The sequence below is a fragment of the Geotrypetes seraphini genome, chromosome 12 (genome assembly GCF_902459505.1).
Source record: "Geotrypetes seraphini chromosome 12, aGeoSer1.1, whole genome shotgun sequence".
NCBI classification, from domain to species: domain Eukaryota; kingdom Metazoa; phylum Chordata; class Amphibia; order Gymnophiona; family Dermophiidae; genus Geotrypetes; species Geotrypetes seraphini.
In genome coordinates this window covers 109362478-109376263 of record NC_047095.1, presented here as the reverse complement: position 1 = coordinate 109376263, position 13786 = coordinate 109362478, and the positions used below count along the sequence as shown (strand labels likewise).

Below are 13786 nucleotides of genomic sequence, written 5' to 3'. Positions count from 1 at the left end.
CCTCTACAGTGAGCCACGCCGGTTCTTTGTTCTTTTTCCTCTTGGATCCCTTGTTGATACGCAATATATATATATTTTGCGCCTCGGTGACTGTGTCCTTAAAAAGGGACCAAGCTTGCTCTAGCGTTTTTACAGTGCTTATCCTCTTCTTAATCTTCTTCCCTACCATGAGTCTCATCCCTTCGTAATTCCCTTTTCGGAAGTTCAGTGCCGTGGCTGTCGTCTTGGACCGATGTATCTCCCCTGCGTCCAGATCAAAGCGGATCATATTGTGATCACTGCTTCCCAGCGTCCCTTCTACTTCTACATCTTGTGCTGGTCCTCGCAGGCCATTTAGAATTAAGTCCAGAATTGCATTTCCTCTAGTATTTTTCTTGATAAGTTGTTCCAGGAAGCAATCGCCTACAGCATCCAAGAACTTGGTCTCTCTAATGCAGCCAGAGATGCCTAGGTTCCAGTCTATTCCCGGATAGTTGAAGTCACCCATGATAACTGTGTTGCCTCCCTTGCAGTTGCGTTTAATCTCGTCTGTTATTTCTCCATCAATTTCTTTGGACTGCCCTGGGGGTCGGTAGTAGATGCCGATCTTTGTTTCCAGGCCATTTGTTCCTGGAATTTTGACCCATAGAGACTCTAACTTATCCGTCAGTTGTGGCATGTTCTCTCCAGCAGATTCAATTTCCTCTTTGACGTATATGGCAACGCCCCCACCTTTTTGAGCCACTCTGTCTCTGCAGTATAGTTTGTATCCCGGTAGCACAGTATCCCAGACGTTTTCCTCAGTCCACCATGTTTCCGTGATGCCTATGATGTCAACGTTATCTTTTTGTGCTGGCTTCTAATTCACCCATCTTATTTGTAAGGCTCCTTGCGTTTGTGTACATACACTTGAGTTTGCAGCTTTTTCCTTTCTTGCATTTCCTTCCCTCTTGTGTCCTTTTTGATCTCTCTTGCCTGTAATCCGGTGAGTCTTTCCCTCTATCTTCTTACACGGTATCCTCTGGGTATACTGGTTCCTGAACCATCGACTCTCTCTCTCTGTCGACTGTCAGCTTTCCCCTTCTTCCTAGTTTAAAAACTTGTCCACTTCTCTCTTGATGTTGCTTGCAAGTAGCCTCATTCCGTCTCTGCTGAGGTGGAGTCCATCCTTCCTGTAGAGCTTGCTCTTCCCCCAGAATGTTGTCCAATTGCGCACAAAGTGGAATCCTTCTTCCTCACACCAGCGCCCATCCACGCGTTGACTGCTTGCAGCTCCATCTGCCTCTTCTCATCTGCCCTGGGTACCGGCAGGATCTCCGAGAATGCTATCCTCTGCGTTCTGGTCTTCAGCTTCCTTCCTAGCATCCAGAACTGGTCCTTCAGTACTTCCCTGTTGTAGTTCCTATTGCTCACGTTGTTCGTCCCCACATGGATCACCACTGCCGTATCTTCTTCTTCCACACTGTTGAGGATCCTAGGAAAATCTTGGTTTTTTCCAAGATTAAGCTTCAACTTGACCTGTGACATCCACTATTCTACTTTTTCCAAAATATTAGAAATTTGAGTAATCAGCTCTTTTGAGATAACCTTACAAGGTAACAATATGGTGATATCATCTGCATAAATATAAAACATTACATCTAAACTTTGAAGTAAATATTACATTACATTACATTACATTAGGGATTTCTATTCCGCCATTACCTTGCGGTTCAAGGCGGATTACAAAAGGTTAATTTAAAAAAAAAAACAGAGTTACAATGATTAGCTAGAGAGGTAAGTTGTAGATCTTATAAACATTTAGCGGGTTGTTGAGGGTGAGGTGGTTTGTAAAAGAGTTAATAGGTGGTCATAGTGGAGGTTCTTTTGTTATTATTAGTGTAGTAATGGGTAGATCAAATGTCAGTTTTAGAGTTACTAAGAGGTCATGATGTTATTGCTGCTTCAGGAATTTCTTGAAAAGTGTGGTTTTTATTTCTTTTCTGAACGTCCTATAGTCTGGGGTGGTCATCAGAAGGTTGGAGATCTGGTTGTCCAGCCTTGCGGCTTGAGTGGCTAGGAGGCCGTCGTGTAGTTTTGTTCTTTTTACTTCCTTGATTGGGGGGGGTATGAATGGTGAGTGCGTTTTTCTGTGTCTGGTAGTGGGTGCTTGGATGAGGCGATTGTTCAAGTATGATGGGTTGTCTCCGTGTAGGGTTTTAAATAATATGCAGTAGAATTTGAATTGGATTCTTTCTTGGATTGGAAGCCAATGTGAGTTGATGAAGGCTTCAGTGATGTGGTCATGTTTTTTCAATGAGTAGATGAGTCTCAAAGCTGTATTTTGGATTGTTTGGAGTTGTCTTATCGTAGTTGCAGGGCAAGGAAGGAAGAGGATGTTGCAGTAGTCCAATATACCTAGTATTAGGGATTGTACTATAAGTTGGAATTGTGTTCTTTCAAAGAATTTTCGGACTTGTCTCAGATTTCTCATGATTGCGAATGATTTCTGAATTGTTTTATTTATTTGCGGTTGCATAGTGCAGCATCTGTCTATGGTCATGCCAAGTAGTTTTATGGTGGTTTGGATGGGATATTTGATTGCGTTTATATCTAAGTTGGTTGTGGTTTGGACCTTGTCATTTTCGAGGAGGATGAATTTGGTTTTGTCTTGGTTGAGTTTAAGTTTGTGATTTTTCATCCAGGTTGTGACTGTTTCCAGTGTTTGGTGAAGTTTGTCTGTCATGGTAGGTTTAGAATGATCGTATGGGATGAGGATGGTGATGTCATCAGCATAACTATAGGTGGTTATGCCCAGATTGTCCAGATACGTTCCTAGAGAAGCAGTGTAGAGATTGAAGAGGGTAGGGGATAGTGGAGATCCTTGTGGTACGCCGCAGGGGTTTGACCAGGATTCTGACTTTTCTTTGTTTGATTTTACACTGTAGGTTCTGAGTTTTAGGAATCCTTCAAACCAAGAGTATACTTTATCTGAGATGCCTATTGCGTCTAAGATCTGTAGAAGGATGTTGTGGTCCACTAAGTCGAATGCCGCAATTAGGTCCAGTTGTATGAGAAGCATTTTTTTTCCTGTACTAAGGTGTTGTCTGACGGTATCCATAAGGGAGCCTAGTAGTGTCTCTGTACTGAAGTTTGTTCTGAAGCCTGATTGCATGGGGTGGAGTAGGTTGTGGTCATCTATGTAATCGGTGAGGAGTTTGGCTACTAGGCCTTCTATAATTTTGACATATAGCGGAATTGAGGCTATAGGTCTAAAGTTAGATGGGTGGTTTTGTGGTGCTTTTGGGTCTTTTTGGATTGGGGTGATGACGATTTCGCTGAGGTCAGCAGGGAATGTGCCTTCTGTGAGCGTGAATTGAATCCATTGTAGAATTATGGTGCGGAATTTTACACTAGAGGTGGTAAGGAGATATGAGGGGCAATGGTTGAGGTCACAGGAGGCATGGCTGTATTTTTTGTAGAATTTGTTGAATTCTGACCATTGTATGTTGGGGAATTGAGTCCAAATTCTGTCTGCTGCGGTTGCCTCTTTTCCTGTAGGGTGGATTGTGATTGGGTTTTGATGGGATGGGTTAAGGATGAGAGTGGCTCTGGTGTTGGTAATTTTGTTCTTGAAGTGTTCTGCTAAGAGGGTGGGTGATGGTGGAGGGGTGTTCGTGGTGGTAGTGTATGGTTTGGTGTCTGTTAATTCTTTCAGGATTTGGAATATTTTTTTGGAATCTTGGGTTTCCGTGCCTATGAGATTAGTATAGTAGCTTTTCCTCTTATCCCTTAGTAGATTTTTGTATTGTTTGTTGATTTTTTTTCCAGTCGGTTTTTGTTTGATCTTGGTTCTTTTTTCTCCATTTTCTTTCTAATCTTCTACACTGTCTTTTGAGTTGGAGTAATTCATTATCAAACCATTGGTCTGATTTCCTGCTGGTTCTGGTTTTGGTTTGTAGGGGGGCCAGATCATCAAGGATGTTGGTGGACACATTTTTCCAGTGGGAGATGAAGTTTTTTGGGTCGCAGTCTTGGATAGTTTCGTCTACATTTGACCAAAAAATGGTTGGGTCGATATGTTTGCGTGTGGTATATGTGGTTTTTTTTGATTGAGGTGTGTGTTTGGTCTTGGTCCAATTGATGTTGAAGTTGTATGTGTAGTGGTCTGACCATAGGGATGGGGACCATGTTCCGTTAGGAGTTTGGATTGCTGGATTGGATGGTTGGTGAGTCATGAATGCAGCAATGTCCAGTTGATGACCTTTTTCATGGGTGGTTTGTGGGTTTAGGATCTGGAAGGATAAGGCATTGAAGAAGGATAGACAGTTATTTGCTGGTGTGGAGGTTGTGTCTTCTAGGTGTAGGTTTAGGTCTCCTAGGATGAGGTTATATTCTGCTGTTAATGAGTTTTGGTAGATGAAGTTTTCAAATTCAGGTCTCACTGTGGTCCAGTTTCCTGGTGTTATGTAGCAGAGCATGCAGTTTAGTGAGTTTTTTAGTGTTGGGTTTTTGAGATGACATGCTAGGAAATCCATTTGCGGAGTGGATGTTTTTTCAAGTATGTTTAGAGTTAGGGAGTTCTTGATTATTATTGCTAGTCCTCCTCCTCTTTTTTTTTCTCTGCAGGTTACTGTTATTTTGTATCCCGGCGGGCATACTTCTTTTATTCTAGGGTCTGTGTCTGAGGTTAACCAGGTTTCAGTGAGGAATAGGCAGTCAAGTTTTTCTGTTTTTATCCAATTTTTTATGTTTTCTGTTTTGCCAGAGGAACTAAATAAATATTAAACAACAATGGAGAAAAAGGAGAACCCATGAAGAAGAATAGTTATCCTCAGTAAACATTTCATATGTTTTTTGTTCCAAGAACCCTCTAAACCAGTTTTATACATTACCACTGATCCCAATTGAATCCAAGCAGCTCAATAGCTGATCATGATTCACTAGATCAAAAGCGTTGCTCAAGTCCAACTGCAGGATCAGGGCACTAGTGCCAATGCTAAACAAAAGAGTAAGTTGATTTAGTAGTGATGCTATCACTATTTCTGTGCTATGTCCAAATCGAAACCCAGATTGATTATCATGTAAAATATTAAATTTATCCAAATATTTTACCAATTCCATATTTATCAATCCCTCCTTATTTTTTCAACCAGTGGAATGCTAGCTACTGGTCTATAGTTGTTTTCACTATTAAGTGATTCCTTAGGATTTTTTACAATAGGTGTAATTATAATTCTTCCTAAATTTTTCTCAAATTATCCAGACTGCAGCTGGAAAATAATCAATTTATAAAGATGGGTTCTAAAAGTAAATGATGCATTCCTCAATACTTTCCTAGGGCCGATATCTAAACAACAATATTTTTTTACATACTTTGAATATAATTTACAAAAAAATCCCAATCTGGAATAGCAAATTGTTCCTAGATCATATCTGTCCTAACACCTTCTGCTTGTCCTAGTAAGTATATAAAATCAGTTAAGTCACTAATTTTATTTTTTAAAAATTCGGCCAATTTTTCAGCAGGTGGAATGGTTTCCTTATTTGGTCGTTTTTTTGAGTCAATCTCAAAAAGCCCAAGAACCAATTTAAAGAGCTCTTAGCTATTAGCTTTTACATCTCCAGTCTTTTCCTTATAATAAATACTGCATTTTTCTACAATCGTAGTTTTATACTACTTAAACTTCATTCTCATTGACATGAGGGATGCCCATTCCCTCCTGTTGGACTCCCCCAAAGGACATGCCCCCTGACCCCTCCAATCCCTCCCGGACCCTAAAGTATCTTGTTTTAAGTTGGCCAGATAGATGGATGCTTCCTCTGGTTGGCAGGCCCACCTTCACTGAATAGCGGGCCTATCCCTTCCCAGTGCATTGTGGGATGTATCGGGGAAGAGCATAATGCCCTGATTGGCCCAGGCACTTAAGGCCTCTCTCTCAGTGCATTCTGGGATGTGCTGGGAGTGGACTAAGATTCCAATTGGCCACTCCCATAGGGCATGTTGGATTTGGTTAGGGAATTTATCTTGTTCCTTTTGTTGTCTAGACAGAGCTTGGGGGATCCTCTTGCAGGTCCTACCGACCTCAGGGGTGCCACACTTGAAAGGGTCAAGTCCCTCCCCCAGATTTTCTGTGTTTAGAGGAGCCTCAACTGTACACCTGTCTGGCACAGACTACAATTTAGAGTACCTTGTGGGGTTTGCTCTCTTGAGACAGCTGCTTAGCTGTGAGAAGTTAAAAAGAAAAGATACAAGAAATAAACAGAGCATAAAGCGATCCTGAGGCTGCCGATTTTGTATGGTGTTATTGTGTATAGGTTTTTAGCGCGTTCAGTATGAACACTTTAAAGAAGCAGAAGAAGTGTGGTTTATGGGAACACCGAGCGTTGGATGTAGCTGATGGGTGAACAAAATGTTCCAGCTGCCTCGAAGGGGACCTGGCTTCAAGTGTCAGCGTGTCCAGCTCCCCTTTGCATGCGCACCACTCATCAATGGGAGGCGCTGGTGATGTCAATGCCTCACCTGTTGTTCACGATGGGGTTTCTTTGGATGCCAGCAATCTGGCAGATTCAGGATTGTGGACTGCTGGGGAGGCTGGGGATTCCCTTAGAAATATAGAAACAGAGTATGATGGCAGAAAAGGGCCGGCGGCCCAACAAGTCTGCCCACTCATAACCCTCCCTCCCTCGAGAATCCATCTTTTAAGCATTTCTCTGGAGCGTTCCCACCTGTCTGTCCCATCGTCCCTTGAATTCAAGCGTTGTACTGACCTCGATTACCTGACGAGGAAGACCATTCCATCGATCAATTACCCTTTCAGTGAAGAAGTATTTTCTGGTGTCCCCATGAAATCTTCTCCCCCTCAGTTTTAGCGGATGCCCTCTTGTCGCCGTGGGACCCATAAGAAAAAAGATTTCTTCCTCCACCTCAATGCGGCCCGTGATATATTTGAATGTTTCTATCATGTCCCCCTTTCTCTGCGCTCTTTGAGAGAATATAAGCACAGCCTGCTCAAAAGTTCTTCATATGGGAGATCTTTAAGTTCCGAGACCATCCTGGTGGCCATTCGCTGAATCGACTCCATTCTCTTTACATCCTTTAGATAATGTGGCCTCCAAAACTGAACACAGTACTCCAGGTGAGATCTCACCATGGATCTGTATAATGGCAGTATAACTTCAGGTTTTCGGCTAATAAAGCTCCTTCTGATGCAACCCAGCATTTGTCTAGCCTTTGCTGAAGCTTTCTCCATCTGATTGGCAGCTTTCATATCTTCCCGGATGATTACTCCCAAGTCACATTCTGCTACAGTTCTTGTTAGGTTTTCACCATTCAGTGTGTATGTTCTGCATGGATTTCCGCTACCAAGGTGCATTACCTTACATTTTTTGGCATTAAAATTCAGTTGCCAATACTGGACCATCGTTCCAGTAAAAGTAGGTCCTGCTCCATAGTGTCGGGCATGGTTGCGCTGTCGGGTTCTGCTGCACTGCCCACAACGTTGCATAGTTTAGCATCATCGGCGAATAATGTAATTTTGCCTCTAAGTCCCTGAGGCAGATATTAAATAGTATCGGGCCCAAGACAGAGCCCTGCGGCACTCCACTGGTCACTTCCGACGTTTTTGAGGGAATACCGTTTACCATCACCCTTTGAAGTCTGCCGCTAAGCCAGTCTTCTACCCATGCAGTCAGTGTTTCTCCTAGGCCCATGGTGTTCTTCTTTTTCAATAACCTACGGTGTGGGACACTATCAAAAGCCTCTCTGAAGTCTAAATACACAATCTCCAGGGACTCTCCCTTATCCAGTTTCTTTGTTACCCAGTCGAAGAAGTTTATCAGATTGGATTGACAAGACCTTCCCTTCGAAAAGCCATGCTGGTGGGGATCCCTTAGTCCTTCGTCATCCAGAATCGTGTCCAATCTGTTTTTGATCAATGTTTCCATAAGTTTTCGGCCTCTGCCCTGCATCCCTTTTGTGGATCGGAATAACGTTGGCAGTTTTCCAGTCCAAGGGAACTTTTCCCTTACTTAGAGAAAGATTGAAAAGCTCAGCTAGCAGTTCTGCCAGGACATCTCTCAATTCCCAAAGTATTATGGGGTGCAGATTATCCGGGCCCATAGCTTTGTTCATTTTTAGCTTTGATAGTTCGTGGTAGACATTGTTCGCGGTAAATTCAAAGTCCCGGAATGGGTCCTTCAAGCACCCCTTTGACTTTAGCTGAGGTCCGGACCCTGGCACTTCGCAGATGAAGACTGAGCAGAAGTAGTTATAGAGTAGTTCTGCTTTCTCTGCGTCCGAGTCTACGAAGTTACCGTCAGGTTTCTTTAGGCGCACAGTACCGCTTGTGTTCTTCTTCCTGTTGCCGGGCCCATAGCTTTGTTCACTTTTAGCTTTGAAAGCTGTGGCTGTGGCTGTGGCTGCTAGTGGTGTTTCTGTAGCAGCAGGGTTTAGTTTGGCTTCGGTGCCGCATTTGATTTCAGGTGTCAGTTTAGCAACGGCATTTCCCTCAATTTTGGCGGGAAGCGCGTCCATTTTGCCCACAGCCTCAGGTGATTTTCCTCCTATCTTGCACAAGGAGGGCATTCTGGTGCACCCCTATCTGGACGATTGGTTGATTCAGACGAAGTCATTGCAGGAGAGTTCACGGGTCACGGCTTGAGTTGTTGAGTTTCTCCAGTTCCTGGACTGGATGTTCAACCTAGCCAAGGCTCTGTCTCCGCACTTGCAGTATCTAGGCATGCTTTTCGACACCAGCTTGGGGAGAGTTTTCTTTCCAAAGGCCAGGATGTGCAAATTGCAGATGCTGATTTGTTCTCTGATGAGTTGCTGGATCTGGATACCTCTCAGCTCACGGAATGGGCAGAGACTCATCTTCAGGATATCTCAGTTTTCCACATTGCTGATGTGGACAATGTCCAGGCAGATTTTCTAAGTCGTCATGCGCTGGATCCCGGCAAGTGGTGTCTTGAGCTGGAAGTCTTCGAGTGCATTGTTCAAGTAACCTATGGTGGCCTCTTTGGAGGTGGTCCAGTGGTTGCCACAGTTTCATAATCTGGACTCTCGGGTCCCGCTCACATGATTAGTTTGGTGCAGCCTACCCTGGTGCCTCCAGTCTTCCAATCTGGTTCAGGGAGTGTCTCGATCAGCCTCAGTGGACAATGCTTCTAACGGACACCAGTCTCCTTGGGTGGGAAGCTCAATGTCTCAGTCGCTCAGCTTAGAGTATTTATTTAATAGTAATAGTAGTAGCTGGACACCAGTGGTGGTGTCCTGGTCATTCAATGTTCTGGAGACCGGAGCCATTTTACTAGCATTGTTGGAATTCCAGTCCTTGCTGGAGGGCATGTCAGTTCGAGTTCTCTGAGAAATGCCACAGTGGTGGCCTATGTCAATCATCAGGGGGCATCAAGAGTCATCTGGTGGTGCTTGATATCTCTCGGCTCATGGAATGGGCAGAGGCTCATCTTCAGGATATCTCAGCTTTCCACATTGATGGTGTGGACAATGTCCAGGCAGATTTTCTAAGTCGTCATGCGCTAGATCCCGGCAAGTGGTGTCTTGGGCTGGAAGTCTTCGAGTGCATTGTTCAAGTTTGGGATCAGTTGATCATGGACCTCAAGGCCATGAGTGTCAACGCCAAAGCACTCAGGTTCTTCAGTCGGTGCAGGGATTGCCAGGCTGAGGGGTTGGATGCTCTGGTGCAGGCTTAGCCATTGGATGGTCTGCTGTATGTCTTTCCTCTGTGGCCTCTAGTGGGCAGAGTTCTTTGGATTGCCCGGTATGTGGGTTGCATGATCCTGGTGACTCCAGATTGGCCCAGGCACCTATGGTATGTGGATCTGGTTCATCTGCTAGTGGCGGATCCTCTCCCGCTGCCCCTTTCACCTGATCTTCTGACTCAGGGTCCTATTCCAATGCTCGATCCGGGTTCCTTTTGTCTTATGGTTTGGCTCTTGAAAGGGCTTACCTAAGGAAGAAGGTATATTCAGATAATGTGATCTCCACTCTCTTAGGGTCTCAGAGACTTTCCATCTCTTGGGCTTATGTCTGTGTCTGGTATCTTTTTGAGGACTAGTGTTCCATGGGTGGCATGGTTCTTCTTCGAGCTGCTTTGCCTCACATTCTAGAGTTTCTTCAGGATGGCCTGGAGTGAGGTCTTGCCTGGCCTTCCTTTTGGGTGCAGATTGCTGCTTTGTCTTCTTTTCATGGTCTCTTGTGTGATAAGTGTTTGGCCTCTCATTTGGATGTGATTTGGTTCTTGAGAGCTGCAAATTGCTGTGGCCTCCAGTTTGTTCCTGCTTGGGATCTCAATTTAGTTCTCTCCATTCTCGTTCGTCCTCCGTTTAAGCCCACAGGGCCTGTATATTGAAGGACCTTACTGTTAAGGTGGTTTTCTTAGTGGCCATTACTTCCACAAGATGCATTTTGAAACTGCAGGCTTTTTCATGTAGGCCTCCCTTCCTGGAGTTCTCTAGAGAGAAGGTCGTGCTGCGGATGGCTCCCTCCTTTCTTCTGAAGTTGGTTTTGCCATTTCACGTTAACCAGTCTGCAGTCCTCCCAGACTTGGGTAGTCAGGAGGGCTTGTTGGAGCAGAGGCAGTTGTACAGGTTGGATGCTCGTAGGGTCCTTCGCTCTTATGTTCAGTGGACCCAAAAGTTTCATAAGTCGGACCATCTTTTTGTCCTCTTTGCAGGTCCTCGCAAGGGGGATGGTGCTTCCAAGGCTACCGTTGCACGCTGGATCAAGGAGGCTATTGCTTCAGCATATATTCTTCAATAGAATCCTGTTTTGGAACTTCTCAAAGCTCATTCCACTCGGGGTCAAGCAGCTTCTTGGGTTGAATCTTCTACCTCCAGTGGATATTAATAGAGCTGCAGGTTGATCTTCTCTCCATTCCTTTGTATGACACTACTATATAGACGTTCAAGCGCATTGGGACATGGTGTTTGGTGAGCATGCTTTTGTGGCAGCCCTTCAGGGGTCTCACCCATGATGGGTAGTGCTTTGGTATGTTCTATTTGTTTCTGTGCCAATCTATAGGGATGCTAAAGAAGGAGAAATTAACATAGTAATATAATAAATGATGGCAGATAAAGACCTGAACGGTCCATACAGTCTGCCCATTAGTTATACTCATTAAAAATACATTAAATTAACTTGTCTCTTCTTTGATATTTCTGGGTCATAGACTGTAAAGTCCACCTGGTATTGTCCTAGGTTCCAAATGCTGAAGTTTCCATCCAAGATCACTCCAGCCTATCCAACCATCCTCTTTGCAGGATATCTACCATAAAGTCTGGCCATTAACATCCTCATGTTCCAAGTTAGTGGAGTTCCGATTGAAGCCCTCCCCAGCCCAATCCTACATCAACTCATCACATATGGGACTCAGACCTTGCAAGTCTGACCAGTACTGGCCTAAGCTCATTAATTTATATTCTTTGTTTTCTAATTAGAGATCCTCTATGTTTATCCCACACTTTTTTTGAATTCTATCAGCATTTTCCTCTCCACCACTTCCCTCAGGAGGGCATTCTAGGCACCTACTACCCTCTCCGTGAAAAAGAATCTGCTAATTTTCATTATTTTAGTCCCTCCAGACCAGCACAGATGCCACCCTGTAATTTTGTTCAGTGTTTACGCAAAGAGTTTTTGGTTGTGTTTGACTGTTGGGGGAGTTTAAAGATCAGTGGCATTTGGTTTGGATGCTATAGCTGGTGAACTGTGGGTCGTTATAAAAGGTTCTTATTCTAATTAGTATCCAACAGTGTTACATCGTCTGATTTTGAACTATTCCGTTGTCTTCTCCATGTGAGTGTGGCGTTATTCGTTTTTGTTCAGCCTTGTTGATTTCTGCTTGGCTATCGATAAAGAATGAGTGTAATAGAGAGTGCACAGCCCACTTCTAGTGTAGCCAAAAGTTAGTGTCTCAGTCTCTACCTGCTGGCAGAAGACGTAAGCCCATCCATTTCTGTGCTGGTTTAGAGGGACTAAAAGAAAGAAAATGATCAGGTAAGGACCTAATTTCTCCTTTTAGTATAAGGGGCCCCTGAGGTAGAACCTGCTCCCAGAACAAATTCAGTTGATAACTAACCTTAAGTCATTCAATTCCTCAGTAAAAACATGTCTGTTTAAAGATGCCTATCCCACCTACTAATTGGTGATGGAAAATCACTAAGCAGAAATGAAGGATTATGCTATAGAGCTAAAACCTAAATCTGAGACCTGATATTACTTAGCTAAATATATAAAGGCACCTTGTCTTGTTTCTAACATGATTGTGTCTCTATACATCTCACCCCACCCTATAGTTGTTACCACTTAAATTTATATTGTATCTCATCTTAAATTATGCATCAGTACTTTAAACATAAATCCTTCAAATAAATAAATAAAATGTTGGGCTCCAACGTTAATGCCTCTAATGATGGAATACCCTAGCAGCAATAATTTTCTGCTCTGAGCTTTTTCATTTGTGCATTGGGGTACTTTTCTTCAATATTTTTCAAGTGTAAGTACATCTTAGAGAGATACGGTACAAGATTTATTTTGCAGTATTCTTATTGTCTGTTATATGTTTAATGTTTCTATGGATTATCATTTTGAACCATGCCTTATTATAATAAAAAGTGTTCATTTGATGTCATATAACTAATGCTATTTATGAGATAATAGGAGAATATTTTTCCTTCTCAGATATGGACACCTGTACAAAATGCCCAGAGGACCAATGGCCCAATCAGAAAAGAGATGCCTGCATCCCAAAAGTGATAACATTCCTATCTTATGAAGAACCTTTGGGGTTAATGTTGACTTTCATTTGTCTTTTCTTATTTCTCATTAATGTTGTCATTTTGGGGATCTTCATTCATTACAAAGATACCCCTATAGTGAAAGCCAACAACCAGGAACTCAGTTATATTCTCCTCATCTCCCTCATGCTCTGCTTCCTCTGCTCTTTGGTATTCATTGGCCATCCTAACAAATTGACTTGTATTCTCCGACAGACTGCCTTTGGGATCATGTTCTCCATCGCTCTTTCCTCCATATTGGCAAAGACCATCACTGTAGTCCTGGCTTTTCATGCTACCAAGCCTGGAAGCAAGCTCCAGAAATGGATGGGTTCTAGGGTATCATTGTCTATCGTCCTTTTCTGTTCCTTTATTCAAACTGCTGTGTGTCTTGCCTGGTTGTTCATTGCTCCTCCATTCCCATATCTTAATATGAGATCAGAATTTGGAACAATATTGAGTGAGTGTAATGAAGGTTCAATAGTTGCATTTTACTGTGTTCTAGGTTACCTGGGATTTTTGGCTGGCATCAGCTTCATTGTAGCTTTCCTAGCAAGGAATCTACCTGACAGGTTCAATGAGGCCAAGTACATCACTTTCAGCATGCTGGTGTTTTGCAATGTCTGGATCTCTTTCATCCCAACATATCTGAGCACTAAGGACAAATATATGGTAGCGGTGGAAGTATTTGCTATCCTGGCCTCCAGTGCTGGACTTTTGGGCTGTATCTTTTTCCCTAAATGCTATATTATTCTGCTAAGACCTGAACAGAACTGCAGAAAATATCTATGAAAAAATGAAATTATTAATATTTTTGCAAAGAATAGATTAATTTAATATTTTTATCAGGAATCAGTTATTGTACATGTCAAAGGTAAATGCCCTTTTTATACATAGAAACTTTATCACTGGTTGAGGTCTCCCTAAATTTCATTATAATGGGCTACCATTATAATTAAGGGTCCCTTTTATAGTGTCTTTTATAGAATCAGGGCATAACATCTCATTGTACTTGGCTGCTGTTGCCCATGAT

At 43.0% G+C, this 13786-nt stretch overlaps 1 protein-coding gene across 1 annotated transcript in view; it reads left to right on the top strand.

Annotated features, from left to right (window-relative positions):
* Positions 1-13545, top strand: part of LOC117346283 (vomeronasal type-2 receptor 26-like) — a 50799-nt gene extending 37254 nt beyond the window's left edge. Inside the window, exon 6 of the mRNA XM_033915684.1 lies at positions 12659-13545. Coding sequence (XP_033771575.1) covers positions 12659-13545 — 887 coding nt within the window. The remainder of the gene's footprint in view (positions 1-12658) is intronic.
* Positions 13546-13786: the final 241 nt, after the last annotated feature.